The sequence below is a fragment of the Anopheles maculipalpis genome, chromosome X (genome assembly GCF_943734695.1).
Source record: "Anopheles maculipalpis chromosome X, idAnoMacuDA_375_x, whole genome shotgun sequence".
NCBI lineage: Eukaryota > Metazoa > Arthropoda > Insecta > Diptera > Culicidae > Anopheles > Anopheles maculipalpis.
Window position 1 is genome coordinate 13,996,133 of NC_064870.1, and position 26,946 is coordinate 14,023,078.

The 26,946-nt window shown below is 40.0% G+C and overlaps 1 protein-coding gene and 1 pseudogene across 1 annotated transcript; one reads left to right on the top strand and one right to left on the bottom strand.

Annotated features, from left to right (window-relative positions):
* The first annotated feature begins 729 nt into the window (after positions 1-729).
* LOC126557664 (high mobility group protein DSP1-like) lies at positions 730-25,723 on the top strand. The gene is made up of 5 exons (XM_050213521.1): positions 730-1,393; positions 23,282-23,491; positions 24,953-25,116; positions 25,217-25,391; positions 25,461-25,723. The coding sequence occupies exons 1-5, from the start codon at positions 812-814 to the stop codon at positions 25,719-25,721; spliced, it is 1,392 nt and encodes a 463-aa protein (XP_050069478.1). The 5' UTR covers positions 730-811; the 3' UTR covers positions 25,722-25,723.
* On the bottom strand, positions 21,781-22,285 carry LOC126561059 (uncharacterized; annotated as a pseudogene).
* Positions 25,724-26,946: the final 1,223 nt, after the last annotated feature.

A 26,946-nucleotide genomic window follows, 5' to 3' on the forward strand; every position in this document is an offset into this window, starting at 1 on the left:
ACGTTGAAAAAAAGGTAGCCAAAACATCTTCTAATCCACAATTACACAAATCCCCTGATGCACCGCTGGCGCGGACATTGTTGTGCATCGTTTCGCCGTGTCATCGGAAGCAGTAGTAGCAGCAGCAACAGAAGGAGAAGCCTTGTTGTAACACTTCCTGCATCCAGACGAACGAGACGGGTGAGCGGTACCAGCGGCGCTTGGACGTTAGGAGGTAGTTCCGGTTCGCGTGGGGGAGCTGCGGTAGGAGAGCGGAGGTGTGCTGCGTGAGAAAGTGTCCATCTTTCCCAGTTTGCGTGGTATCCGCCGAACAGCAGCAGCAGCAGCAGCATCCTTTTAAGGATGAGTAGGAGTAGCGGCCAATCGTCGAAAACATCAATATTGCCTTCATCCTTCGGAGCAGCATCTGTGGTCGTGACGGTGAACGTTTCCGGCACGAGTTAAGCCCCGTATCCAAGTTGTCTTTGCAACAAATCTTTCGAGTTGGATCTATTTTGTTTATCGGCGTGTTTCCAATTTCATCGATTTATTAGTTTCTCTCCACTTGTGTAAGAAACGGGAGACAGGTATAGCAACATCCCTCCACACACTACCGAGATCTTTCGGGAATCGTCTCCTGCTTGCATCGTTACAACCACACGTCAGCAAACACACTCACCTCCCTACCGCGCCCATCCCCTCCGACCGAGTTTCCCCGATCCGTATCCCCGAAAATCGCTTCTCCACCAGCAGAGTTCGATTGTGCCGGTGTAAGGATCAGCCGCCAGCGTGCGCGTACCGCGTGTCGTGTGTCGGCTAGCAGCAGAGGAAGATGTCGGAGCACCATCGCGGTGCTTGGGGTACGCGTGAGGACGCCGTCTGGTGGCCGGGTGGCATCTCGTCGACGGAACAGCAAACACTGCAGCACCATCAGCATCTCATCAATCAGCACCACCAACAGCAGCTCGCCCAACAGCAGGCGGCCCAACTGCAGCATCAGGTCGCGGTACAGCAACAGCAGCAACAGCAGCAAAATCAGCAGCAGCAGCAGCAGCAGAACGACAGCGCCCGGAACAACAGCACAACGTCCACATCCGCTACCCAGCAGCTGTTCTCGTACAAAATGGCCAACAGCTTTCAGAATCCGGTCACGACCATGTCCGGTGTGACGGTGTCCACCTCGAACGCACCGTACGACTACCGGCTCGGCATGAGCACGGTGGTGGCGCGGCCCGGCGACCCACCGACTATGTCCAGCACAGCGCCAACCACCCAGTGGTGGTACCCGGGCGGCCAGAGCGCGCTCGACAACTCCCTGCAGCAGCAGCAACAGCAGCAACAACAACAGCAACAGCAACAGCAACAGCAGCAGCAACAGCAACAACAGCAGCAACAACAAACTCAACAGCATCAGGTATGTTGTCCCCGCGTGCGTACGTCTGTTCATCAAACAGGTGGAAAATAGAGGGCCAAAGGGGGGGGGGGGGGGGGGTAATTTAAGGTTGATGGCAATTATCGACGATATCCAAACCAAGACCAAACAGTGAAGTAAATGTAATGGGGCAGATCGCGGCACGTCTTGCTTTGGACCGCTCAAGTGAACCACAGCCTTAACTGAGCAGCATTGTAGAGAATGATTGCTTAATCCCTCGATGGTTTATGCGGAATGATAAGACACGTTATAAGGAGTTTAACGTATTTAACAAAATCGTTAGAACTCCTTATGACAGTGTCCTACCAATCAGCCTGTGGAGTATTGAATATTTCATCGAACTCTATTTATCGATTCCCTGAAATCAATACACCAAAATTAATGAGTTTAAAATAAAATGTAAACGTGAGTACCGTATACTCCTGACATAGTTAATATACATCTTCCTGCACTTGATTCGATCACTGACGTTGTAGAAAATCGATAAATAGTGAAAGTAGTTGTATCTGCAGAACAATTCGACGCAATGATGAAAGAGATCTTCGTTTTTATCATCGCTCATAGCATTACTAGTAGAACAGCATTGACCGATGCTAAAAACGAAGACCCAATTCACAAGGTTTTGCTGGTCCTGTTTCAAAAGGAAATTCATATAGAAGTATGCAATTACTACTACTTTCCTTTTCGTTGTAGTCGTGTTCCTATTTTGGCGATCCTTCCCGAACGAGACGCTTCATACTGGAAGGATAAGGGAATACAAACAATTAGAAAAAATGTCTTGGCCAGAAGAAATATTAGAAGATCGATGAATAGTAAAAGAAGTTGTATCTGCAGAACAATTCGACGCAATGATGAAAGAGTTCTTCGTTTTTATCATCGACCATAGCATTGCTAGTAGAACAGCATTGATCGAAGCTAAAAACGAAGACCCAATTCACAAGGTTTTGCTGGTCCTGTTTCAAAAGGAAATTCATATAGAAGTATGCAATTACTACTACTTTCCTTTTCGTTGTAGTCGTGTTCCTATTTCGGCGATCCTTCCCGAACGAGACGCTTCATACTGGAAGGATAAGGGAATATAAACAATTAGAAAAAATGTCTTGGCCAGAAGAAATATTAGAAGATCGATGAATAGTAAAAGTAGTTGTATCTGCAGAACAATTCGACGCAATGATGAAAGAGTTCTTCGTTTTTATCATCCCCCATAGCATTACTAGTAGAACAGCATTGACCGATGCTAAAAACGAAGACCCAATTCACAAGGTTTTGCTGGTCCTGTTTCAAAAGGAAATTCATATAGAAGTATGCAATTACTACTACTTTCCTTTTCGTTGTAGTCGTGTTCCTATTTCGGCGATCCTTCCCGAACGAGACGCTTCATACTGGAAGGATAAGGGAATACAAACTATTAGAAAAAATGTCTTGGCCAGAAGAAATATTAGAAGATCGATGAATAGTAAAAGAAGTTGTATCTGCAGAACAATTCGACGCAATGATGAAAGAGTTCTTCGTTTTTATCATCCCCCATAGCATTACTAGTAGAACAGCATTGACCGATGCTAAAAACGAAGACCCGATTCACAAGGTTTTGCTGGTCCTGTTTCAAAAGGAAATTCATATAGAAGTATGCAATTACTACTAATTTCCTTTTCGTTGTAGTCGTGTTCCTATTTTGGCGATCCTTCCCGACCGAGACGCTTCATACTGGAAGGATAAGGGAATACAAACAATTAGAAAAAATGTCTTGGCCAGAAGAAATATTAGAAGATCGATGAATAGTAAAAGAAGTTGTATCTGCAGAACAATTCGACGCAATGATGAAAGAGTTCTTCGTTTTTATAATCGCCCATAGCATTACTAGTAGAACAGCATTGACCGATTCTAAAAACGAAGACCCGATTCACAAGGTTTTGCTGGTCCTGTTTCAAAAGGAAATTCATATAGAAGTATGCAATTACTACTAATTTCCTTTTCGTTGTAGTCGTGTTCCTATTTTGGCGATCCTTCCCGAACGAGACGCTTCATACTGGAAGGATAAGGGAATACAAACAATTAGAAAAAATGTCTTGGCCAGAAGAAATATTAGAAGATCGATGAATAGTAAAAGAAGTTGTATCTGCAGAACAATTCGACGCAATGATGAAAGAGTTCTTCGTTTTTATAATCGCCCATAGCATTACTAGTAGAACAGCATTGACCGATTCTAAAAACGAAGACCCGATTCACAAGGTTTTGCTGGTCCTGTTTCAAAAGGAAATTCATATAGAAGTATGCAATTACTACTAATTTCCTTTTCGTTGTAGTCATGTTCCTATTATGGCGATCCTTCCCGAACGAGACGCTTCATACTAGAAGGATAAGGGAATACAAACAATTAGAAAAAATGTCTTGGCCAGAAGAAATATTAGAAGATCGATGAATAGTAAAAGAAGTTGTATCTGCAGAACAATTCGACGCAATGATGAAAGAGTTCTTCGTTTTTATAATCGCCCATAGCATTACTAGTAGAACAGCATTGACCGATTCTAAAAACGAAGACCCGATTCACAAGGTTTTGCTGGTCCTGTTTCAAAAGGAAATTCATATAGAAGTATGCAATTACTACTAATTTCCTTTTCGTTGTAGTCGTGTTCCTATTTTGGCGATCCTTCCCGACCGAGACGCTTCATACTGGAAGGATAAGGGAATACAAACAATTAGAAAAAATGTCTTGGCCAGAAGATATATTAGAAGATCGATGAATAGTAAAAGAAGTTGTATCTGCAGAACAATTCGACGCAATGATGAAAGAGTTCTACGTTTTTATCATCGACCATAGCATTGCCAGTAGAACAGCATTGATCGATGCTAAAAACGAAGACCCAATTCACAAGGTTTTGCTGGTCCTGTTTCAAAAGGAAATTCATATAGAAGTATGCAATTACTACTACTTTCCTTTTCGTTGTAGTCGTGTTCCTATTTTGGCGATCCTTCCCGAACGAGACGCTTCATACTGGAAGGATAAGGGAATACAAACAATTAGAAAAAATGTCTTGGCCAGAAGAAATATTAGAAGATCGATGAATAGTAAAAGAAGTTGTATCTGCAGAACAATTCGACGCAATGATGAAAGAGTTCTTCGTTTTTATAATCGCCCATAGCATTACTAGTAGAACAGCATTGACCGACGCTAAAAACGAAGACCCAATTCACAAGGTTTTGCTGGTCCTGTTTCAAAAGGACATTCATATAGAAGTATGCAATTACTACTACTTTCCTTTTCGTTGTAGTCGTGTTCCTATTTTGGCGATCCTTCCCGAACGAGACGCTTCATACTGGAAGGATAAGGGAATACAAACAATTAGCAAAAATGTCTTGGCCAGAAGAAATATTAGAAATCGATGAATAGTAAAAGAAGTTGTATCTGCAGAACAATTCGACGCAATGATGAAAGAGTTCTTCGTTTTTATAATCGACCACAGCATTGCTAGTAGAACAGCATTGACCGATTCTAAAAACGAAGACCCGATTCACAAGGTTTTGCTGGTCCTGTTTCAAAAGGAAATTCATATAGAAGTATGCAATTACACTACTTTCCTTTTCGTTGTAGTCGTGTTCCTATTTTGGCGATCCTTCCCGAACGAGACGCTTCATATTGGAAGGATAAGGGAATACAAACAATTAGCAAAAATGTCTTGGCCAGAAGAAATATTAGAAATCGATGAATAGTAAAAGAAGTTGTATCTGCAGAACAATTCGACGCAATGATGAAAGAGTTCTTCGTTTTTATAATCGACCACAGCATTGCTAGTAGAACAGCATTGACCGATGCTAAAAACGAAGACCCAATTCACAAGGTTTTGCTGGTCCTGTTTCAAAAGGAAATTCATATAGAAGTATGCAATTACTACTACTTTCCTTTTCGTTGTAGTCGTGTTCCTATTTTGGCGATCCTTCCCGAACGAGACGCTTCATACTGGAAGGATAAGGGAATATAAACAATTAGAAAAAATGTCTTGGCCAGAAGAAATATTAGAAGATCGATAAATAGTAAAAGTAGTTGTATCTGCAGAACAATTCGACGCAATGATGAAAGAGTTCTTCGTTTTTATCATCCCCCATAGCATTACTAGTAGAACAGCATTGACCGATGCTAAAAACGAAGACCCAATTCACAAGGTTTTGCTGGTCCTGTTTCAAAAGGAAATTCATATAGAAGTATGCAATTACTACTAATTTCCTTTTCGTTGTAGTCGTGTTCCTATTTTGGCGATCCTTCCCGAACGAGACGCTTCATACTGGAAGGATAAGGGAATATAAACAATTAGAAAAAATGTCTTGGCCAGAAGAAATATTAGAAGATCGATAAATAGTAAAAGTAGTTGTATCTGCAGAACAATTCGACGCAATGATGAAAGAGTTCTTCGTTTTTATCATCTTCCATAGCATTACTAGTAGAACAGCATTGACCGATGCTAAAAACGAAGACCCAATTCACAAGGTTTTGCTGGTCCTGTTTCAAAAGGAAATTCATATAGAAGTATGCAATTACTACTACTTTCCTTTTCGTTGTAGTCGTGTTCCTATTTTGGCGATCCTTCCCGAACGAGACGCTTCATACTGGAAGGATAAGGGAATACAAACAATTAGCAAAAATGTCTTGGCCAGAAGAAATATTAGAAATCGATGAATAGTAAAAGAAGTTGTATCTGCAGAACAATTCGACGCAATGATGAAAGAGTTCTTCGTTTTTATAATCGCCCATAGCATTACTAGTAGAACAGCATTGACCGATTCTAAAAACGAAGACCCGATTCACAAGGTTTTGCTGGTCCTGTTTCAAAAGGAAATTCATATAGAAGTATGCAATTACACTACTTTCCTTTTCGTTGTAGTCGTGTTCCTATTTTGGCGATCCTTCCCGAACGAGACGCTTCATACTGGAAGGATAAGGGAATACAAACAATTAGAAAAAATGTCTTGGCCAGAAGAAATATTAGAAGATCGATAAATAGTAAAAGTAGTTGTATCTGCAGAACAATTCGACGCAATGATGAAAGAGTTCTTCGTTTTTATCATCGACCATAGCATTGCCAGTAGAACAGCATTGCCAGTAGAACAGCATTGACCGATTCTAAAAACGAAGACCCGATTCACAAGGTTTTGCTGGTCCTGTTTCAAAAGGAAATTCATATAGAAGTATGCAATTACACTACTTTCCTTTTCGTTGTAGTCGTGTTCCTATTTTGGCGATCCTTCCCGAACGAGACGCTTCATACTGGAAGGATAAGGGAATATAAACAATTAGAAAAAATGTCTTGGCCAGAAGAAATATTAGAAGATCGATAAATAGTAAAAGTACTTGTATCTGCAGAACAATTCGACGCAATGATGAAAGAGTTCTTCGTTTTTATAATCGCCCATAGCATTACTAGTAGAACAGCATTGACCGACGCTAAAAACGAAGACCCAATTCACAAGGTTTTGCTGGTCCTGTTTCAAAAGGACATTCATATAGAAGTATGCAATTACTACTACTTTCCTTTTCGTTGTAGTCGTGTTCCTATTTTGGCGATCCTTCCCGAACGAGACGCTTCATACTGGAAGGATAAGGGAATACAAACAATTAGCAAAAATGTCTTGGCCAGAAGAAATATTAGAAATCGATGAATAGTAAAAGAAGTTGTATCTGCAGAACAATTCGACGCAATGATGAAAGAGTTCTTCGTTTTTATAATCGACCACAGCATTGCTAGTAGAACAGCATTGACCGATTCTAAAAACGAAGACCCGATTCACAAGGTTTTGCTGGTCCTGTTTCAAAAGGAAATTCATATAGAAGTATGCAATTACACTACTTTCCTTTTCGTTGTAGTCGTGTTCCTATTTTGGCGATCCTTCCCGAACGAGACGCTTCATATTGGAAGGATAAGGGAATACAAACAATTAGCAAAAATGTCTTGGCCAGAAGAAATATTAGAAATCGATGAATAGTAAAAGAAGTTGTATCTGCAGAACAATTCGACGCAATGATGAAAGAGTTCTTCGTTTTTATAATCGACCACAGCATTGCTAGTAGAACAGCATTGACCGATGCTAAAAACGAAGACCCAATTCACAAGGTTTTGCTGGTCCTGTTTCAAAAGGAAATTCATATAGAAGTATGCAATTACTACTACTTTCCTTTTCGTTGTAGTCGTGTTCCTATTTTGGCGATCCTTCCCGAACGAGACGCTTCATACTGGAAGGATAAGGGAATATAAACAATTAGAAAAAATGTCTTGGCCAGAAGAAATATTAGAAGATCGATAAATAGTAAAAGTAGTTGTATCTGCAGAACAATTCGACGCAATGATGAAAGAGTTCTTCGTTTTTATCATCCCCCATAGCATTACTAGTAGAACAGCATTGACCGATGCTAAAAACGAAGACCCAATTCACAAGGTTTTGCTGGTCCTGTTTCAAAAGGAAATTCATATAGAAGTATGCAATTACTACTAATTTCCTTTTCGTTGTAGTCGTGTTCCTATTTTGGCGATCCTTCCCGAACGAGACGCTTCATACTGGAAGGATAAGGGAATATAAACAATTAGAAAAAATGTCTTGGCCAGAAGAAATATTAGAAGATCGATAAATAGTAAAAGTAGTTGTATCTGCAGAACAATTCGACGCAATGATGAAAGAGTTCTTCGTTTTTATCATCGACCATAGCATTACTAGTAGAACAGCATTGACCGATGCTAAAAACGAAGACCCAATTCAAAAGGTTTTGCTGGTCCTGTTTCAAAAGGAATTCATATAGAAGTATGCAATTACTACTACTTTCCTTTTCGTTGTAGTCGTGTTCCTATTTTGGCGATCATTCCCGAACGAGACGCTTCATACTGGAAGGATAAGGGAATATAAACAATTAGAAAAAATGTCTTGGCCAGAAGAAATATTAGAAGATCGATAAATAGTAAAAGTAGTTGTATCTGCAGAACAATTCGACGCAATGATGAAAGAGTTCTTCGTTTTTATCATCTTCCATAGCATTACTAGTAGAACAGCATTGACCGATGCTAAAAACGAAGACCCAATTCACAAGGTTTTGCTGGTCCTGTTTCAAAAGGAAATTCATATAGAAGTATGCAATTACTACTACTTTCCTTTTCGTTGTAGTCGTGTTCCTATTTTGGCGATCCTTCCCGAACGAGACGCTTCATACTGGAAGGATAAGGGAATACAAACAATTAGCAAAAATGTCTTGGCCAGAAGAAATATTAGAAATCGATGAATAGTAAAAGAAGTTGTATCTGCAGAACAATTCGACGCAATGATGAAAGAGTTCTTCGTTTTTATAATCGCCCATAGCATTACTAGTAGAACAGCATTGACCGATTCTAAAAACGAAGACCCGATTCACAAGGTTTTGCTGGTCCTGTTTCAAAAGGAAATTCATATAGAAGTATGCAATTACACTACTTTCCTTTTCGTTGTAGTCGTGTTCCTATTTTGGCGATCCTTCCCGAACGAGACGCTTCATACTGGAAGGATAAGGGAATACAAACAATTAGAAAAAATGTCTTGGCCAGAAGAAATATTAGAAGATCGATAAATAGTAAAAGTAGTTGTATCTGCAGAACAATTCGACGCAATGATGAAAGAGTTCTTCGTTTTTATCATCGACCATAGCATTGCCAGTAGAACAGCATTGCCAGTAGAACAGCATTGACCGATTCTAAAAACGAAGACCCGATTCACAAGGTTTTGCTGGTCCTGTTTCAAAAGGAAATTCATATAGAAGTATGCAATTACACTACTTTCCTTTTCGTTGTAGTCGTGTTCCTATTTTGGCGATCCTTCCCGAACGAGACGCTTCATACTGGAAGGATAAGGGAATATAAACAATTAGAAAAAATGTCTTGGCCAGAAGAAATATTAGAAGATCGATAAATAGTAAAAGTACTTGTATCTGCAGAACAATTCGACGCAATGATGAAAGAGTTCTTCGTTTTTATCATCCCCCATAGCATTACTAGTAGAACAGCATTGACCGATGCTAAAAACGAAGACCCAATTCACAAGGTTTTGCTGGTCCTGTTTCAAAAGGAAATTCATATAGAAGTATGCAATTACTACTACTTTCCTTTTCGTTGTAGTCGTGTTCCTATTTTGGCGATCCTTCCCGAACGAGACGCTTCATACTGGAAGGATAAGGGAATACAAACAATTAGAAAAAATGTCTTGGCCAGAAGAAATATTAGAAGATCGATAAATAGTAAAAGTAGTTGTATCTGCAGAACAATTCGACGCAATGATGAAAGAGTTCTTCGTTTTTATCATCGACCATAGCATTACTAGTAGAACAGCATTGACCGATGCTAAAAACGAAGACCCAATTCACAAGGTTTTGCTGGTCCTGTTTCAAAAGGAAATTCATATAGAAGTATGCAATTACTACTACTTTCCTTTTCGTTGTAGTCGTGTTCCTATTTTGGCGATCCTTCCCGAACAAGACGCTTCATACTGGAAGGATAAGGGAATACAAACAATTAGAAAAAATGTCTTGGCCAGAAGAAATATTACAAGATCGATGAATAGTAAAAGTAGTTGTATCTGCAGAACAATTCGACGCAATGATGAAAGAGTTCTTCGTTTTTATAATCGACCATAGCATTACTAGTAGAACAGCATTGACCGATGCTAAAAACGAAGACCCAATTCAAAAGGTTTTGCTGGTCCTGTTTCAAAAGGAATTCATATAGAAGTATGCAATTACTACTACTTTCCTTTTCGTTGTAGTCGTGTTCCTATTTTGGCGATCATTCCCGAACGAGACGCTTCATACTGGAAGGATAAGGGAATATAAACAATTAGAAAAAATGTCTTGGCCAGAAGAAATATTAGAAGATCGATAAATAGTAAAAGTAGTTGTATCTGCAGAACAATTCGACGCAATGATGAAAGAGTTCTTCGGTTTTATCATCTTCCATAGCATTACTAGTAGAACAGCATTGACCGATGCTAAAAACGAAGACCCAATTCACAAGGTTTTGCTGGTCCTGTTTCAAAAGGAAATTCATATAGAAGTATGCAATTACTACTACTTTCCTTTTCGTTGTAGTCGTGTTCCTATTTTGGCGATCATTCCCGAACGAGGCGCTTCATACTGGAAGGATAAGGGAACACAAACAATTAGAAAAAATGTCTTGGCCAGAAGAAATATTAGAAGATCGATGAATAGTAAAAGTAGTTGTATCTGCAGAACAATTCGACGCAATGATGAAAGAGTTCTTCGTTTTTATAATCGACCATAGCATTGCTAGTAGAACAGCATTGATCGAAGCTAAAAACGAAGACCCAATTCACAAGGTTTTGCTGGTCCTGTTTCAAAAGGAAATTCATATAGAAGTATGCAATTACTACTACTTTCCTTTCCGTTGTAGTCGTGTTCCTATTTTGGCGATCATTCCCGAACGAGACGCTTCATACTGGAAGGATAAGGGAATATAAACAATTAGAAAAAATGTCTTGGCCAGAAGAAATATTAGAAGATCGATAAATAGTAAAAGTAGTTGTATCTGCAGAACAATTCGACGCAATGATGAAAGAGTTCTTCGTTTTTATCATCTTCCATAGCATTACTAGTAGAACAGCATTGACCGATGCTAAAAACGAAGACCCAATTCAAAAGGTTTTGCTGGTCCTGTTTCAAAAGGAATTCATATAGAAGTATGCAATTACTACTACTTTCCTTTCCGTTGTAGTCGTGTTCCTATTTTGGCGATCATTCCCGAACGAGGCGCTTCATACTGGAAGGATAAGGGAATACAAACAATTAGAAAAAATGTCTTGGCCAGAAGAAATATTAGAAGATCGATAAATAGTAAAAGTAGTTGTATCTGCAGAACAATTCGACGCAATGATGAAAGAGTTCTTCGTTTTTATCATCTTCCATAGCATTACTAGTAGAACAGCATTGACCGATGCTAAAAACGAAGACCCAATTCACAAGGTTTTGCTGGTCCTGTTTCAAAAGGAAATTCATATAGAAGTATGCAATTACTACTACTTTCCTTTTCGTTGTAGTCGTGTTCCTATTTTGGCGATCATTCCCGAACGAGGCGCTTCATACTGGAAGGATAAGGGAATACAAACAATTAGAAAAAATGTCTTGGCCAGAAGAAATATTAGAAGATCGATGAATAGTAAAAGTAGTTGTATCTGCAGAACAATTCGACGCAATGATGAAAGAGTTCTTCGTTTTTATAATCGACCATAGCATTGCTAGTAGAACAGCATTGATCGAAGCTAAAAACGAAGACCCAATTCACAAGGTTTTGCTGGTCCTGTTTCAAAAGGAAATTCATATAGAAGTATGCAATTACTACTACTTTCCTTTTCGTTGTAGTCGTGTTCCTATTTTGGCGATCCTTCCCGAACGAGACGCTTCATACTGGAAGGATAAGGGAATACAAACAATTAGAAAAAATGTCTTGGCCAGAAGAAATATTAGAAGATCGATAAATAGTAAAAGTAGTTGTATCTGCAGAACAATTCGACGCAATGATGAAAGAGTTCTTCGTTTTTATAATCGACCATAGCATTGCTAGTAGAACAGCATTGATCGAAGCTAAAAACGAAGACCCAATTCACAAGGTTTTGCTGGTCCTGTTTCAAAAGGAAATTCATATAGAAGTATGCAATTACTACTACTTTCCTTTTCGTTGTAGTCGTGTTCCTATTTTGGCGATCATTCCCGAACGAGACGCTTCATACTGGAAGGATAAGGGAATACAAACAATTAGAAAAAATGTCTTGGCCAGAAGAAATATTAGAAGATCGATAAATAGTAAAAGTAGTTGTATCTGCAGAACAATTCGACGCAATGATGAAAGAGTTCTACGTTTTTATCATCTTCCATAGCATTACTAGTAGAACAGCATTGACCGATGCTAAAAACGAAGACCCAATTCACAAGGTTTTGCTGGTCCTGTTTCAAAAGGAAATTCATATAGAAGTATGCAATTACTACTACTTTCCTTTTCGTTGTAGTCGTGCTTTCAACCGCTCAAGTGAACCACAGCCTTAACTGAGCAGCATTGTAGAGACTGATTGCTTAATCCCTCGATGGTTTATGCGGAATGATAAGACACGTTATAAGGAGTTTAACGTATTTAACAAAATCGTTAGAACTCCTTATGACAGTGTCCTACCAATCAGCCTGTGGAGTATTGAATATTTCATCGAACTCTATTTATCGATTCCCTGAAATCAATACACCAAAATTAATGAGTTTAAAATAAAATGTAAACGTGAGTACCGTATACTCCTGACATAGTTAATATACATCTTCCTGCACTTGATTCGATCACTGACGTTGTAGAAAATCGATAAATAGTAAAAGTAGTTGTATCTGCAGAACAATTCGACGCAATGATGAAAGAGATCTTCGTTTTTATCATCGCTCATAGCATTACTAGTAGAACAGCATTGACCGATGCTAAAAACGAAGACCCAATTCAAAAGGTTTTGCTGGTCCTGTTTCAAAAGGAATTCATATAGAAGTATGCAATTACTACTACTTTCCTTTTCGTTGTAGTCGTGTTCCTATTTTGGCGATCATTCCCGAACGAGACGCTTCATACTGGAAGGATAAGGGAATATAAACAATTAGAAAAAATGTCTTGGCCAGAAGAAATATTAGAAGATCGATAAATAGTAAAAGTAGTTGTATCTGCAGAACAATTCGACGCAATGATGAAAGAGTTCTTCGTTTTTATCATCTTCCATAGCATTACTAGTAGAACAGCATTGACCGATGCTAAAAACGAAGACCCAATTCAAAAGGTTTTGCTGGTCCTGTTTCAAAAGGAATTCATATAGAAGTATGCAATTACTACTACTTTCCTTTTCGTTGTAGTCGTGTTCCTATTTTGGCGATCATTCCCGAACGAGACGCTTCATACTGGAAGGATAAGGGAATATAAACAATTAGAAAAAATGTCTTGGCCAGAAGAAATATTAGAAGATCGATAAATAGTAAAAGTAGTTGTATCTGCAGAACAATTCGACGCAATGATGAAAGAGTTCTTCGTTTTTATCATCGACCATAGCATTACTAGTAGAACAGCATTGACCGATGCTAAAAACGAAGACCCAATTCAAAAGGTTTTGCTGGTCCTGTTTCAAAAGGAATTCATATAGAAGTATGCAATTACTACTACTTTCCTTTTCGTTGTAGTCGTGTTCCTATTTTGGCGATCATTCCCGAACGAGACGCTTCATACTGGAAGGATAAGGGAATATAAACAATTAGAAAAAATGTCTTGGCCAGAAGAAATATTAGAAGATCGATAAATAGTAAAAGTAGTTGTATCTGCAGAACAATTCGACGCAATGATGAAAGAGATCTTCGTTTTTATCATCGCTCATAGCATTACTAGTAGAACAGCATTGACCGATGCTAAAAACGAAGACCCAATTCAAAAGGTTTTGCTGGTCCTGTTTCAAAAGGAATTCATATAGAAGTATGCAATTACTACTACTTTCCTTTTCGTTGTAGTCGTGTTCCTATTTTGGCGATCCTTCCCGAACGAGACGCTTCATAGTGAAAGGATAAGGGAATACAAACAATTAGAAAAAATGTCTTGGCCAGAAGAAATATTAGAAGATCGATAAATAGTAAAAGTAGTTGTATCTGCAGAACAATTCGACGCAATGATGAAAGAGTTCTACGTTTTTATCATCTTCCATAGCATTACTAGTAGAACAGCATTGACCGATGCTAAAAACGAAGACCCAATTCACAAGGTTTTGCTGGTCCTGTTTCAAAAGGAAATTCATATAGAAGTATGCAATTACTACTACTTTCCTTTTCGTTGTAGTCGTGTTCCTATTTTGGCGATCCTTCCCGAACGAGACGCTTCATACTGGAAGGATAAGGGAATACAAACAATTAGAAAAAATGTCTTGGCCAGAAGAAATATTAGAAGATCGATAAATAGTAAAAGTAGTTGTATCTGCAGAACAATTCGACGCAATGATGAAAGAGTTCTACGTTTTTATCATCTTCCATAGCATTACTAGTAGAACAGCATTGACCGATGCTAAAAACGAAGACCCAATTCACAAGGTTTTGCTGGTCCTGTTTCAAAAGGAAATTCATATAGAAGTATGCAATTACTACTACTTTCCTTTTCGTTGTAGTCGTGTTCCTATTTTGGCGATCCTTCCCGAACGAGACGCTTCATACTGGAAGGATAAGGGAATACAAACAATTAGAAAAAATGTCTTGGCCAGAAGAAATATTAGAAGATCGATGAATAGTAAAAGTAGTTGTATCTGCAGAACAATTCGACGCAATGATGAAAGAGTTCTTCGTTTTTATAATCGACCATAGCATTGCTAGTAGAACAGCATTGACCGATGCTAAAAACGAAGACCCAATTCAAAAGGTTTTGCTGGTCCTGTTTCAAAAGGAATTCATATAGAAGTATGCAATTACTACTACTTTCCTTTTCGTTGTAGTCGTGTTCCTATTTTGGCGATCCTTCCCGAACGAGACGCTTCATACTGGAAGGATAAGGGAATACAAACAATTAGAAAAAATGTCTTGGCCAGAAGAAATATTAGAAGATCGATAAATAGTAAAAGTAGTTGTATCTGCAGAACAATTCGACGCAATGATGAAAGAGTTCTACGTTTTTATCATCTTCCATAGCATTACTAGTAGAACAGCATTGACCGATGCTAAAAACGAAGACCCAATTCACAAGGTTTTGCTGGTCCTGTTTCAAAAGGAATTCATATAGAAGTATGCAATTACTACTACTTTCCTTTTCGTTGTAGTCGTGCTTTCAACCGCTCAAGTGAACCACAGCCTTAACTGAGCAGCATTGTAGAGACTGATTGCTTAATCCCTCGATGGTTTATGCGGAATGATAAGACACGTTATAAGGAGTTTAACGTATTTAGCAAAATCGTTAGAACTCCTTATGACAGTGTCCTACCAATCAGCCTGTGGAGTATTGAATATTTCATCGAACTCTATTTATCGATTCCCTGAAATCAATACACCAAAATTAATGAGTTTAAAATAAAATGTAAACGTGAGTACCGTATACTCCTGACATAGTTAATATACATCTTCCTGCACTTGATTCGATCACTGACGTTGTAGAAAATCGATAAATAGTAAAAGTAGTTGTATCTGCAGAACAATTCGACGCAATGATGAAAGAGATCTTCGTTTTTATCATCGCTCATAGCATTACTAGTAGAACAGCATTGACCGATGCTAAAAACGAAGACCCAATTCAAAAGGTTTTGCTGGTCCTGTTTCAAAAGGAATTCATATAGAAGTATGCAATTACTACTACTTTCCTTTTCGTTGTAGTCGTGTTCCTATTTTGGCGATCATTCCCGAACGAGACGCTTCATACTGGAAGGATAAGGGAATATAAACAATTAGAAAAAATGTCTTGGCCAGAAGAAATATTAGAAGATCGATAAATAGTAAAAGTAGTTGTATCTGCAGAACAATTCGACGCAATGATGAAAGAGATCTTCGTTTTTATCATCGCTCATAGCATTACTAGTAGAACAGCATTGACCGATGCTAAAAACGAAGACCCAATTCACAAGGTTTTGCTGGTCCTGTTTCAAAAGGAATTCATATAGAAGTATGCAATTACTACTACTTTCCTTTTCGTTGTAGTCGTGTTCCTATTTTGGCGATCCTTCCCGAACGAGACGCTTCATACTGGAAGGATAAGGGAATACAAACAATTAGAAAAAATGTCTTGGCCAGAAGAAATATTAGAAGATCGATAAATAGTAAAAGTAGTTGTATCTGCAGAACAATTCGACGCAATGATGAAAGAGTTCTTCGTTTTTATCATCTTCCATAGCATTACTAGTAGAACAGCATTGACCGATGCTAAAAACGAAGACCCAATTCACAAGGTTTTGCTGGTCCTGTTTCAAAAGGAAATTCATATAGAAGTATGCAATTACTACTACTTTCCTTTTCGTTGTAGTCGTGTTACTATTTTGGCGATCATTCCCGAACGAGGCGCTTCATACTGGAAGGATAAGGGAATACAAACAATTAGAAAAAATGTCTTGGCCAGAAGAAATATTAGAAGATCGATGAATAGTAAAAGTAGTTGTATCTGCAGAACAATTCGACGCAATGATGAAAGAGTTCTTCGTTTTTATAATCGACCATAGCATTACTAGTAGAACAGCATTGACCGATGCTAAAAACGAAGACCCAATTCACAAGGTTTTGCTGGTCCTGTTTCAAAAGGAAATTCATATAGAAGTATGCAATTACTACTACTTTCCTTTTCGTTGTAGTCGTGTTCCTATTTTGGCGATCCTTCCCGAACGAGACGCTTCATACTGGAAGGATAAGGGAATACAAACAATTAGAAAAAATGTCTTGGCCAGAAGAAATATTAGAAGATCGATAAATAGTAAAAGTAGTTGTATCTGCAGAACAATTCGACGCAATGATGAAAGAGTTCTACGTTTTTATCATCTTCCATAGCATTACTAGTAGAACAGCATTGACCGATGCTAAAAACGAAGACCCAATTCACAAGGTTTTGCTGGTCCTGTTTCAAAAGGAATTCATATAGAAGTATGCAATTACTACTACTTTCCTTTTCGTTGTAGTCGTGTTCCTATTTTGGCGATCCTTCCCGAACGAGACGCTTCATACTGGAAGGATAAGGGAATACAAACAATTAGAAAAAATGTCTTGGCCAGAAGAAATATTAGAAGATCGATAAATAGTAAAAGTAGTTGTATCTGCAGAACAATTCGACGCAATGATGAAAGAGTTCTACGTTTTTATCATCTTCCATAGCATTACTAGTAGAACAGCATTGACCGATGCTAAAAACGAAGACCCAATTCACAAGGTTTTGCTGGTCCTGTTTCAAAAGGAATTCATATAGAAGTATGCAATTACTACTACTTTCCTTTTCGTTGTAGTCGTGTTCCTATTTTGGCGATCCTTCCCGAACGAGACGCTTCATACTGGAAGGATAAGGGAATACAAACAATTAGAAAAAATGTCTTGGCCAGAAGAAATATTAGAAGATCGATAAATAGTAAAAGTAGTTGTATCTGCAGAACAATTCCACGCAATGATGAAAGAGTTCTACGTTTTTATCATCTTCCATAGCATTACTAGTAGAACAGCATTGACCGATGCTAAAAACGAAGACCCAATTCACAAGGTTTTGCTGGTCCTGTTTCAAAAGGAAATTCATATAGAAGTATGCAATTACTACTACTTTCCTTTTCGTTGTAGTCGTGTTCCTATTTTGGCGATCCTTCCCGAACGAGACGCTTCATACTGGAAGGATAAGGGAATACAAACAATTAGAAAAAATGTCTTGGCCAGAAGAAATATTAGAAGATCGATAAATAGTAAAAGTAGTTGTATCTGCAGAACAATTCGACGCAATAATGAAAGAGTTCTACGTTTTTATCATCTTCCATAGCATTACTAGTAGAACAGCATTGACCGATGCTAAAAACGAAGACCCAATTCACAAGGTTTTGCTGGTCCTGTTTCAAAAGGAAATTCATATAGAAGTATGCAATTACTACTACTTTCCTTTTCGTTGTAGTCGTGTTCCTATTTTGGCGATCCTTCCCGAACGAGACGGTTCATACTGGAAGGATAAGGGAATACAAACAATTAGAAAAAATGTCTTGGCCAGAAGAAATATTAGAAGATCGATAAATAGTAAAAGTAGTTGTATCTGCAGAACAATTCGACGCAATGATGAAAGAGTTCTTCGTTTTTATAATCGACCATAGCATTGCTAGTAGAACAGCATTGACCGATGCTAAAAACGAAGACCCAATTCACAAGGTTTTGCTGGTCCTGTTTCAAAAGGAAATTCATATAGAAGTATGCAATTACTACTACTTTCCTTTTCGTTGTAGTCGTGTTCCTATTTTGGCGATCCTTCCCGAACGAGACGCTTCATACTGGAAGGATAAGGGAATACAAACAATTAGAAAAAATGTCTTGGCCAGAAGAAATATTAGAAGATCGATAAATAGTAAAAGTAGTTGTATCTGCAGAACAATTCGACGCAATGATGAAAGAGTTCTACGTTTTTATCATCTTCCATAGCATTACTAGTAGAACAGCATTGACCGATGCTAAAAACGAAGACCCGATTCACAAGGTTTTGCTGGTCCTGTTTCAAAAGGAAATTCATATAGAAGTATGCAATTACTACTAATTTCCTTTTCGTTGTAGTCGTGTTCCTATTTTGGCGATCCTTCCCGAACGAGACGCTTCATACTGGAAGGATAAGGGAATACAAACAATTAGAAAAAATGTCTTGGCCAGAAGAAATATTAGAAGATCGATGAATAGTAAAAGAAGTTGTATCTGCAGAACAATTCGACGCAATGATGAAAGAGTTCTTCGTTTTTATCATCGACCATAGCATTGCTAGTAGAACAGCATTGATCGAAGCTAAAAACGAAGACCCAATTCACAAGGTTTTGCTGGTCCTGTTTCAAAAGGAAATTCATATAGAAGTATGCAATTACTACTACTTTCCTTTTCGTTGTAGTCGTGTTCCTATTTTGGCGATCCTTCCCGAACGAGACGCTTCATACTGGAAGGATAAGGGAATACAAACAATTAGAAAAAATGTCTTGGCCAGAAGAAATATTAGAAGACGATTAATAAAGGTGTTTGATGATGATTAATATCTGCAGAATAATTTGACGCAATGGTGAAATCGTTATAGACGGAAACAAACTACAAAGGTAAAACTGTACAACACCACTGGTGCAGCTCCTTTAGTACAGGGTTTTACTGGCTGTGTTGCAAAGAAGGGTTATTCATTGGGATAAGTTCTGGCCTTTGCAGTTCTATCTGTTTGAATAGTGATGCGGAAAATATACGTACTGCAGAGTTTGTTGAAAGAAAATGAACGAAGACAGTTAGTGAATCGGAGCGCAAAACCAGATGAAAGTCCGGAAGGACCGGGGCTCAAATCGCATCCGGACCGTACCCCATGATGAGAACTAACTATCCACCACGTAGTTTTCATTAAATCTTGTAATCCATTAGATTTGCGTATCCTGGAAGGTTGCTAAGCTATGAAGAAGAGGAAGAAACAAATTACAAGCTCTTTTAACGGTGCAGTACAAGCCACAAAGCTGCTCCTAATTATAACTTTTAGCCGGCTTCTATCTATCCAACAACGTAGCTTCGTAATTTGGAATGCAGAAAAAAAAATAGTTTCGTCTTTAAACTTTTCGCGTCAATTGAATCACCAAGAAAAACCAACCAGTAGCTTCCTCACGGCGCACTGCAAAATCAGCTTTTCACTTCACACACCACCATTTTTCTTCAATATATGTACCATCACCGGGACGCGTATCCGCTGCGGAGCACAGCCAATGGGAAAGAGAAAGATCTGGAACCGGAAGCTGAACAGAAACACAGGCAATCGATAGCATAGGATAGGTTTTGGCGCATCCTCACGCGTTTATGGCGTACCGTCGTAAGTTGAAGAGTTGTCTTTTTGGTACGCACGGTTGCCTGTTCGCAGGTTCTTACGCCTCCAAAGGTTCCAATGTCTTAATGTCTAATGTCAAAACAACTCAGCAAAGGTATAGCTTACATTCCCGTACAGCGTCGATCGGGTGTTGTAAACCACCACCTTGTACGTACACAAATCGCAGGAAATACCCTAAATCCAAGGTTTATACAATGTTGGAGGATCAATTACATTGGAATGCATAATAGTTTAAAGCGGAATAAATTATCAGAATTTCCACACTCAAATACTTCATGCACAAAACATTGTGTGATATATTTATGCGTGTTCGAATACAGTGTGAACGCGACTTACGCAGTTAACAGAAATCGAAGAAATTCATGCACTTGCGTGCTTACAGCGTCGTATCTAAGGTTCATTGCATATACAGATCTCGGAAGGGTAATCGGTAGATAATGGAATTAAAAGTTCTAACATTTTCTGTAAATTAATAAACAAACACAAAGATTTTGTCCATAGAGCAAGGGCAGCTACCTGTTAAAAGTCATCTTAAAGATATTAATGTAAACAACGGCTATTCTTCTTCTTCTTGGCGTAACGACCTCTAAGGTCATGCCGGCCATCTAAATGCCTTACTAGACTGCCGATACCACGTAGTTGGTTAGTCAGACCTCACTACGGGGGGACGGGCCGCGGATGGGTTTTGAACTCTGGTCCTGTCGTTTGAAGACCGGCGCCGCTGTCGCCTATACCACCGGGCCGTCCCTAAACAACGGCTATTACGAGTACCCAATTAACAAAATTGCCTCAATAATTATTACTAAGGGATTTGTCATTACAAATTTGAATTTGACCTTTGAAAAATGGTCTAGAAGTGAGTAATTAAAATTATGTTCACCATAAAGCGGTTATTGGACCAGAAAAATCATTGCCATCGTTATCGGCATTTTTTTGTCAAACCGGATGTGACAGATAAATTGCGGCGTGAGGCTGCCTTAGTTGGCAGGTATTGTCAATAGGTAGCGCCCTAAAAGCCAGCGGATTCAAACTCACAGTTGTCGAGATGGAAATAATTTTGCAAAACTCAAAATAAAGACACTAACTCGAGCTACACGGAGCGCAAACGTTATGCGCAAATCCAAGCGTTTTTTGCTACCAAGAACAACACAAGAGCTACCGCGATTTTTACGCGTGCAACCCTACCGCTACCAGTCAAAATGACTGGTGGTGGTGGTGGCCAAGTAAATATTTTTTAAGATATGCTCAACATTTTTATATTTCTTCAAGTTTGTCTAGTTGGCTTAATGCATATTAAGGTTGGTTGTTTCATATACCAGCATTGAAAAACCATCAAACAGAGTAAATCAATAGTTGATCTTGTTGTGTTGCAACTTCTTCAAAGATGCAAATCGTTTACAGCTGAATAATCAAACCATCATTTTTACTGCAGCCTTGTTACTCATAAAATAATTAAATTATAATTTATTTCTTGTAGATCACATATTATCTTATAGTTATACCGCAAGGAATGCGTCTGTTGGTCATATGTAATCATCTTATGATGAGGATTTTGCATTGAAATACGCTGTTCATCGTTCCAAGAACACCCAGTCAAAATTACTGGTTAAGGTAGAATTGCTCATGACGTAATTCAATAACATCATGGTAGAATGAACGATATGGTATCGTACCTGTCAAAATGACTGGTCCGGTGTTTCTATTGTAAGCTGAACTGTAGTGCCTTCCTTTCCGCTGCTGCTGCTACTCCAGGATGGGTCTAAGCTCCTGCTGCTGCTCTGGTTACTCATCGCTGCTGCTGCTGCTTCAGTTGTTGTTGTAGTCCTTTGTAGGCGGTTACGGCGGCAGCTGTTGCAGCCTTGTTTGTTCCGTGTTCCGCCGTCGTTGTTGTCGCCTCCGTCTTGCCGTTGGTGGACTTTCCTCATTCCACCTCACTTGGAGGTTTCTGAAGATGGTCCGAGCGGCAGTCCGGACTGCTTCCCATGTGTCGCGGTTGGCACACATTTCCTTCGCCAGATTGTCCATCGTCAGGCGGGTGTGGCTCTGCTGCTGCATCTCTTGTTGGATCCGAGCAAACCGTGGACAGTGGAACATTACGTGGTCAACATCTTCCACGTCATGTTCACACACCGGGCAGTTTGGCGTGCCGTCGAGAATGCCTTTCTCGACGAAGTAGCTCCAGAGAAACCCATGCCCTGTAAAGAGTTGGGATAGATAAAAAGCAATTTCTCCGTGTTTACGATTTTCCCAGGACATAATGTCTGGGATAAGTCCTCGTTTTCATCCCCGCCGATACCTGCTGCTCTGTTCCGGCTCTCCACTGTTGTTGCCAGCGTTCCATGGTCTCCTCTCTGCCGAGCTTTCGTATGTCTGGTCCACTATATCCCCTCGCTACCTTGTCGTCATGGCAGCAAATATCCTCCTCTAGGAGGAGGACTAGCGGGATAGTACTTGCGACCACGCAAGCTGCATCGTAGGAAACCGTCTGGAAGGCACTGGCTACTCGAAGTACTCCTGTGCGGTGTGTCCTCTGAACGGTGGTGCGATGGATGTCTCTCTGTAGAATTGTCCGTCCCCACGATGGTGCCGCGTAACGAATAATGCTATTCCCAACGTTGACCAGGGCTCTCCTTCTGCTGCTTTTGAGACCACACTTGTTCGGCATCAGAGCGGTCAAGGCATTTGCGATACGCGTCGCCTTGGTGCAAACCTTCTCCAGATGCCGGCCATAGTGCTGCTTGCGGCAGTGCTCGACGCCGAGGTACTTGAGCGATTCCGTGGAAATGATCGTGTGTTCCCCCGCCTGTAGTTGACCTACTTGCGGGTTGTGATATGTACAGAAGATCATTTCCTGTGGCTCTCTCCCGATAAGGGTGAACGCCACATCATCCGCAAATCCGATAATGTCCGCACGCTTCCCGGACAACTCCAGACGTAGAAGTTCGTCGTACATGACGTTCCACAGTGTTGGCCCTAAAATCGAACCCTGCGGAACACCTGCCGTCACTGGTAGCGAGACCATTCCTTGCGTGCGATTCATGAAGTAGTTCAGCAGCAACGCCTGGAGGTACAATGGCGTGTTTCTTCGCTGCAGAGCTGCCGGTGGAGACATCTTGGAAGATATATGTGTACTGTTCTAGAAGTGTTCCCTGTTGAAGGGAAGAAAATGGTGCTTGTTCTTCACGCATTTTGTACTATTACAATTGTTATTAGTTTTTTTTATTTCGTAACGACGGCTAGGCCGTATTCCTACTGTTACTATTATTATTTGCATGCAACACACAAACAGATTCGCTAATCATCACCATTTCTTTCGAATTTCTGTTTTTCTTTCCAGAGTCAAACGCACGTGCAGAATAACGCGATTCTGAACAAAATGGTCACCGGCACTGTTGCTGGTGGTAAGGTTAAAGACAATAAGCCGAGGGGGCGCATGACGGCGTACGCGTTCTTTGTGCAGACCTGCCGGGAAGAGCATAAGAAAAAACATCCTGAGGAGCAGGTTATATTCGCTGAATTTTCCCGCAAATGTGCTGAACGATGGAAGGTAAGTTTGGTAGTTATGGGTGCGGCAATAGCGGGGGCGACGCGATCCTCATACATATTTTGCATTTGGCAGTGTAAGATATTATTGCTTATCTGCATGCACTTGTCGTATTTGTATCCGGCACACGAAATAGATTCTATTCCATAGAATGTACCTGTGCAGCACGGCTGACCTTTCCAAGGTCGCGATTGCGTTGACAAGATACCTGACTCCGGAAGAGAAACCGTTGATTTGTTTATTTCTTCATTCGGTTAAGGCTCATCACCAACTCGCTATCCAATGTTTAACGCTCTGAAAAACTATGTTGTAACAATAGGTGGGTAGATAAGTTTTGGTCCTAACCAGGATCAAAAGATTTTTTTTTGCCAAATTCAAATACAATTTCAATTTCAATTTTATTGCCTTCGAAATCAAAGGAGCCCTTATAGCGATCCTCTATCTTTTTGACGCAATTTTTCGAATATAGAGCCATTCATTATCCTCAAAATAGGCCTCTGTTTAAGCGATAACTTCATCATTGGTGCTAAATTGCTTTCCAGTTAGTATTTTTTTCTGGTCGGCTAATATGAAATAGTTAGCTTCCCGCTGTTGGAATCTCGATAGTCACATATCGACGCATAAATACGGTTCTATTGTAGATTAAAAGCTAAAAAGATGCCTCTGGATCATTCACCGATTGTGAGCACACCGGAATGCACTGCGGGATCAATTGCAGGTTTCTCCGTATTACTTAGAGGTCAACATCGCTGTCGACTACTTCGGGTTAATTGTTCCGAATTACTCCGTAGTAAACTCCGGAATACCTCGGAACCGGATGAATCCGACCCCGCGAACAATGAGGATTTCCATCACTAATGTCTAAATGTCTGAATCCCATCCGGACAGCATCCTCCCCCCCCCCCCCCCCCCCTCTCCCCCGTTGTAAAGACTGACTGAAGATGGAAGACGTGATCTCGTAGGTCGTTAAGCCAAGAAAAATGTCTAAATGTTCACGAATCATATGATACACATTTTTCTTAGATATCGCCAGAGCACCTGTTATCTCCATCAATGTTGTTTAACATTGATGGAGATAACAGATAACAGGTTAAAAAAGTCCATTTTATGGACTTTTTTAACATTTCCTGGCTAAACATCCTCGACAACCCTTGCGTTTTGCATCGGCTGTGCCGCTACAGCCATATTTAAACTCAAAACCGATGCCTAATATTTGTACGTGATTGTGCAGAGTTTGGAGAAGGCTAGTTATAGTGCTCCACTCAAAGCACTATAACTCATCATATAATCAACAGATAGTTTTTTAATTCATACATTTTAATTCAAAAAAATTAATTCATTTTTTGTGCCGCAATCTATACATCAGGACTGCAACATATCTACCCACCGTGTTACACAACATCCTTGACATCTTTTTTAAACTATTGCTAACGATATTTCTTCTCTCCTTTGTTCCCGTTGTAGACGATGCTCGATAAGGAGAAGCAGCGTTTCCACGAGATGGCTGAGAAGGATAAGGCTCGGTACGAACTGGAAATGCAAAGCTATGTGCCTCCGAAGGGCGCTGTCGTAGGACGGGGCAAAAAACGGAAGCAGTTTAAGGATCCCAACGCACCGAAGCGTTCCCTGTAAGTAGTCCGCTCTTTTGTGCGCCTAGCCGCATCGAATCTGTTCTCTGTGTTATACTAACCTAAAATAATTTTTGCCTGTGTGTGTGTGTGTGTGTAGGTCCGCATTTTTCTGGTTCTGCCACGATGAGCGGAACAAGGTTAAGGCGTTGAACCCGGAGTACGGAGTGGGCGATATTGCGAAGGAGCTTGGTCGAAAGTGGTCCGACATGGATGCGGAAATTAAGCAGAAGTACGAACAAATGGCTGAAAAGGATAAGCAAAGATATGAACAGGTACGGTATTTATTGTCTATTTAAAAATGGAAAAAACACTCACCCTTTAAATTTGTTTTTTTTTTGTAGGAGATGACCGAGTATAAGCTGAAGTGTAAAAATGAACAAGGTGGCGGCACACCCGGTTTGAACCTGCCGCAACAGTTGCAGCAGGCCGGGCTCCAGCATCTCCCGCAGCACGTGCAGCAGGCCGCTGCCGCCCAGCTACAGGCGCAAGTCGTACAGGCGCAGCAAGCCGCCGCCGCAGCCGCAGCGGCCGCCGCTGCCGTCCAACAGCAGCACGACGACGACGATGACGAGGAGGATGGCGATGAGGACGATAATGAGTAAAGTGTGGTGTTCACGGGCGCGCGCAGCACCACAATTATCACCACCTAACGGTTTTTTTCCTTCTTCCCAACACATCCACCACACACCACTCACCCACTCAACCTTCATCCCCCACCAACTCTCATCTATCTTTTTTATTTCAACAACAAATGCTAAAACATTGTGAATCATTTTTTTTTTTCAAAAAAGAAAAAAACAATAGCTATGAAATAAGTTTTTCCTCCACACACACACGTGCACATTCACATTGATGCTCGTATAAAAAATTATAATACAAAACAAAAATTTGCAAAAGTATAGTTTAGTGCCGTTTTTATTATATTTTTTTATATACGACGCAAAAAGGGAAAGAGAGAGCAAGAGAAAGAGAGAAAACATATTCAGGAATCGATCATGTTAGTTTTTGCCTAGTTTTACATCCATAAGAAGAAAAGGAAGAGGAAAAAAGGAAGAAAAACAAATAAAAAGGTAGTAAGAGAGAGGAACCCTAAGCCGAAGTACAACAGAAAAGGAAGGTATAGAAAGCGAGCAATGAGGGAGAAGGAAGTAAGTGTAAGCACGAGATAAGCTCCAGAAAAAAATCCCATTAGTCCTTTATCCCCGCCCCCCTCTTCCCAAACTAAAGCGAATCTGTAAGTAGAGGTGTATGAGGTATTGTGTAATGATTTGCGATATAAAAGGGTATGGGAGAGGCTGAACAGTTTTAGGATAACAAAGTGTGGCCCTAGTTGTGTGTAAAGAGTGAAGTAAGTCACATGTACGTGTGCGCCCGCGCGCACCAAACCCCGATCATACACACACACACACACACACACACACACACACACACACACACACACACACACAGACGGCTCATTTGATCGACAAATCATCTTTACTGGTTTTCCGATTCGTTACTATCTGGTCTCTCCCTGCCCACATTTTTTTTAGATTGTAGCCTTCGAAGGAATAAAGAAAAGATGCAAATGGTATCTTTTCTTTTCTTCTCTGTTTGTTTGGAGGGTTAAACAAAAAAAAGTGTAATGTCTCTTCTGTGACATTCTTAGTGCGTTAATTTTAAGTTCTAGAGAGAGATAGCGCGAGAGAGAGAGAGAGAGAGAGAGAGAGAGAGAGAGGGACAGAGTGGGAGAATCAACGAGAAAGAGAGAAGAGGATTTTACACCACCACAACACCTCAGAGAAGTGTTAAAAGAAAAAAAAAACCGAGCGTGAAATCATGTTATCG

Coding starts and splice junctions, on each gene's coding strand:
- LOC126557664 (XM_050213521.1), top strand. CDS start 812: ATGTCGGAGCACCATCGCGGTGCTTGGGGTACGCGTGAGGACGCCGTC. Junction 1,394..23,281: donor AACAAACTCAACAGCATCAG/GTATGTTGTCCC, acceptor TTTTCTTTCCAG/AGTCAAACGCACGTGCAGAA. Junction 23,492..24,952: donor AATGTGCTGAACGATGGAAG/GTAAGTTTGGTA, acceptor TTCCCGTTGTAG/ACGATGCTCGATAAGGAGAA.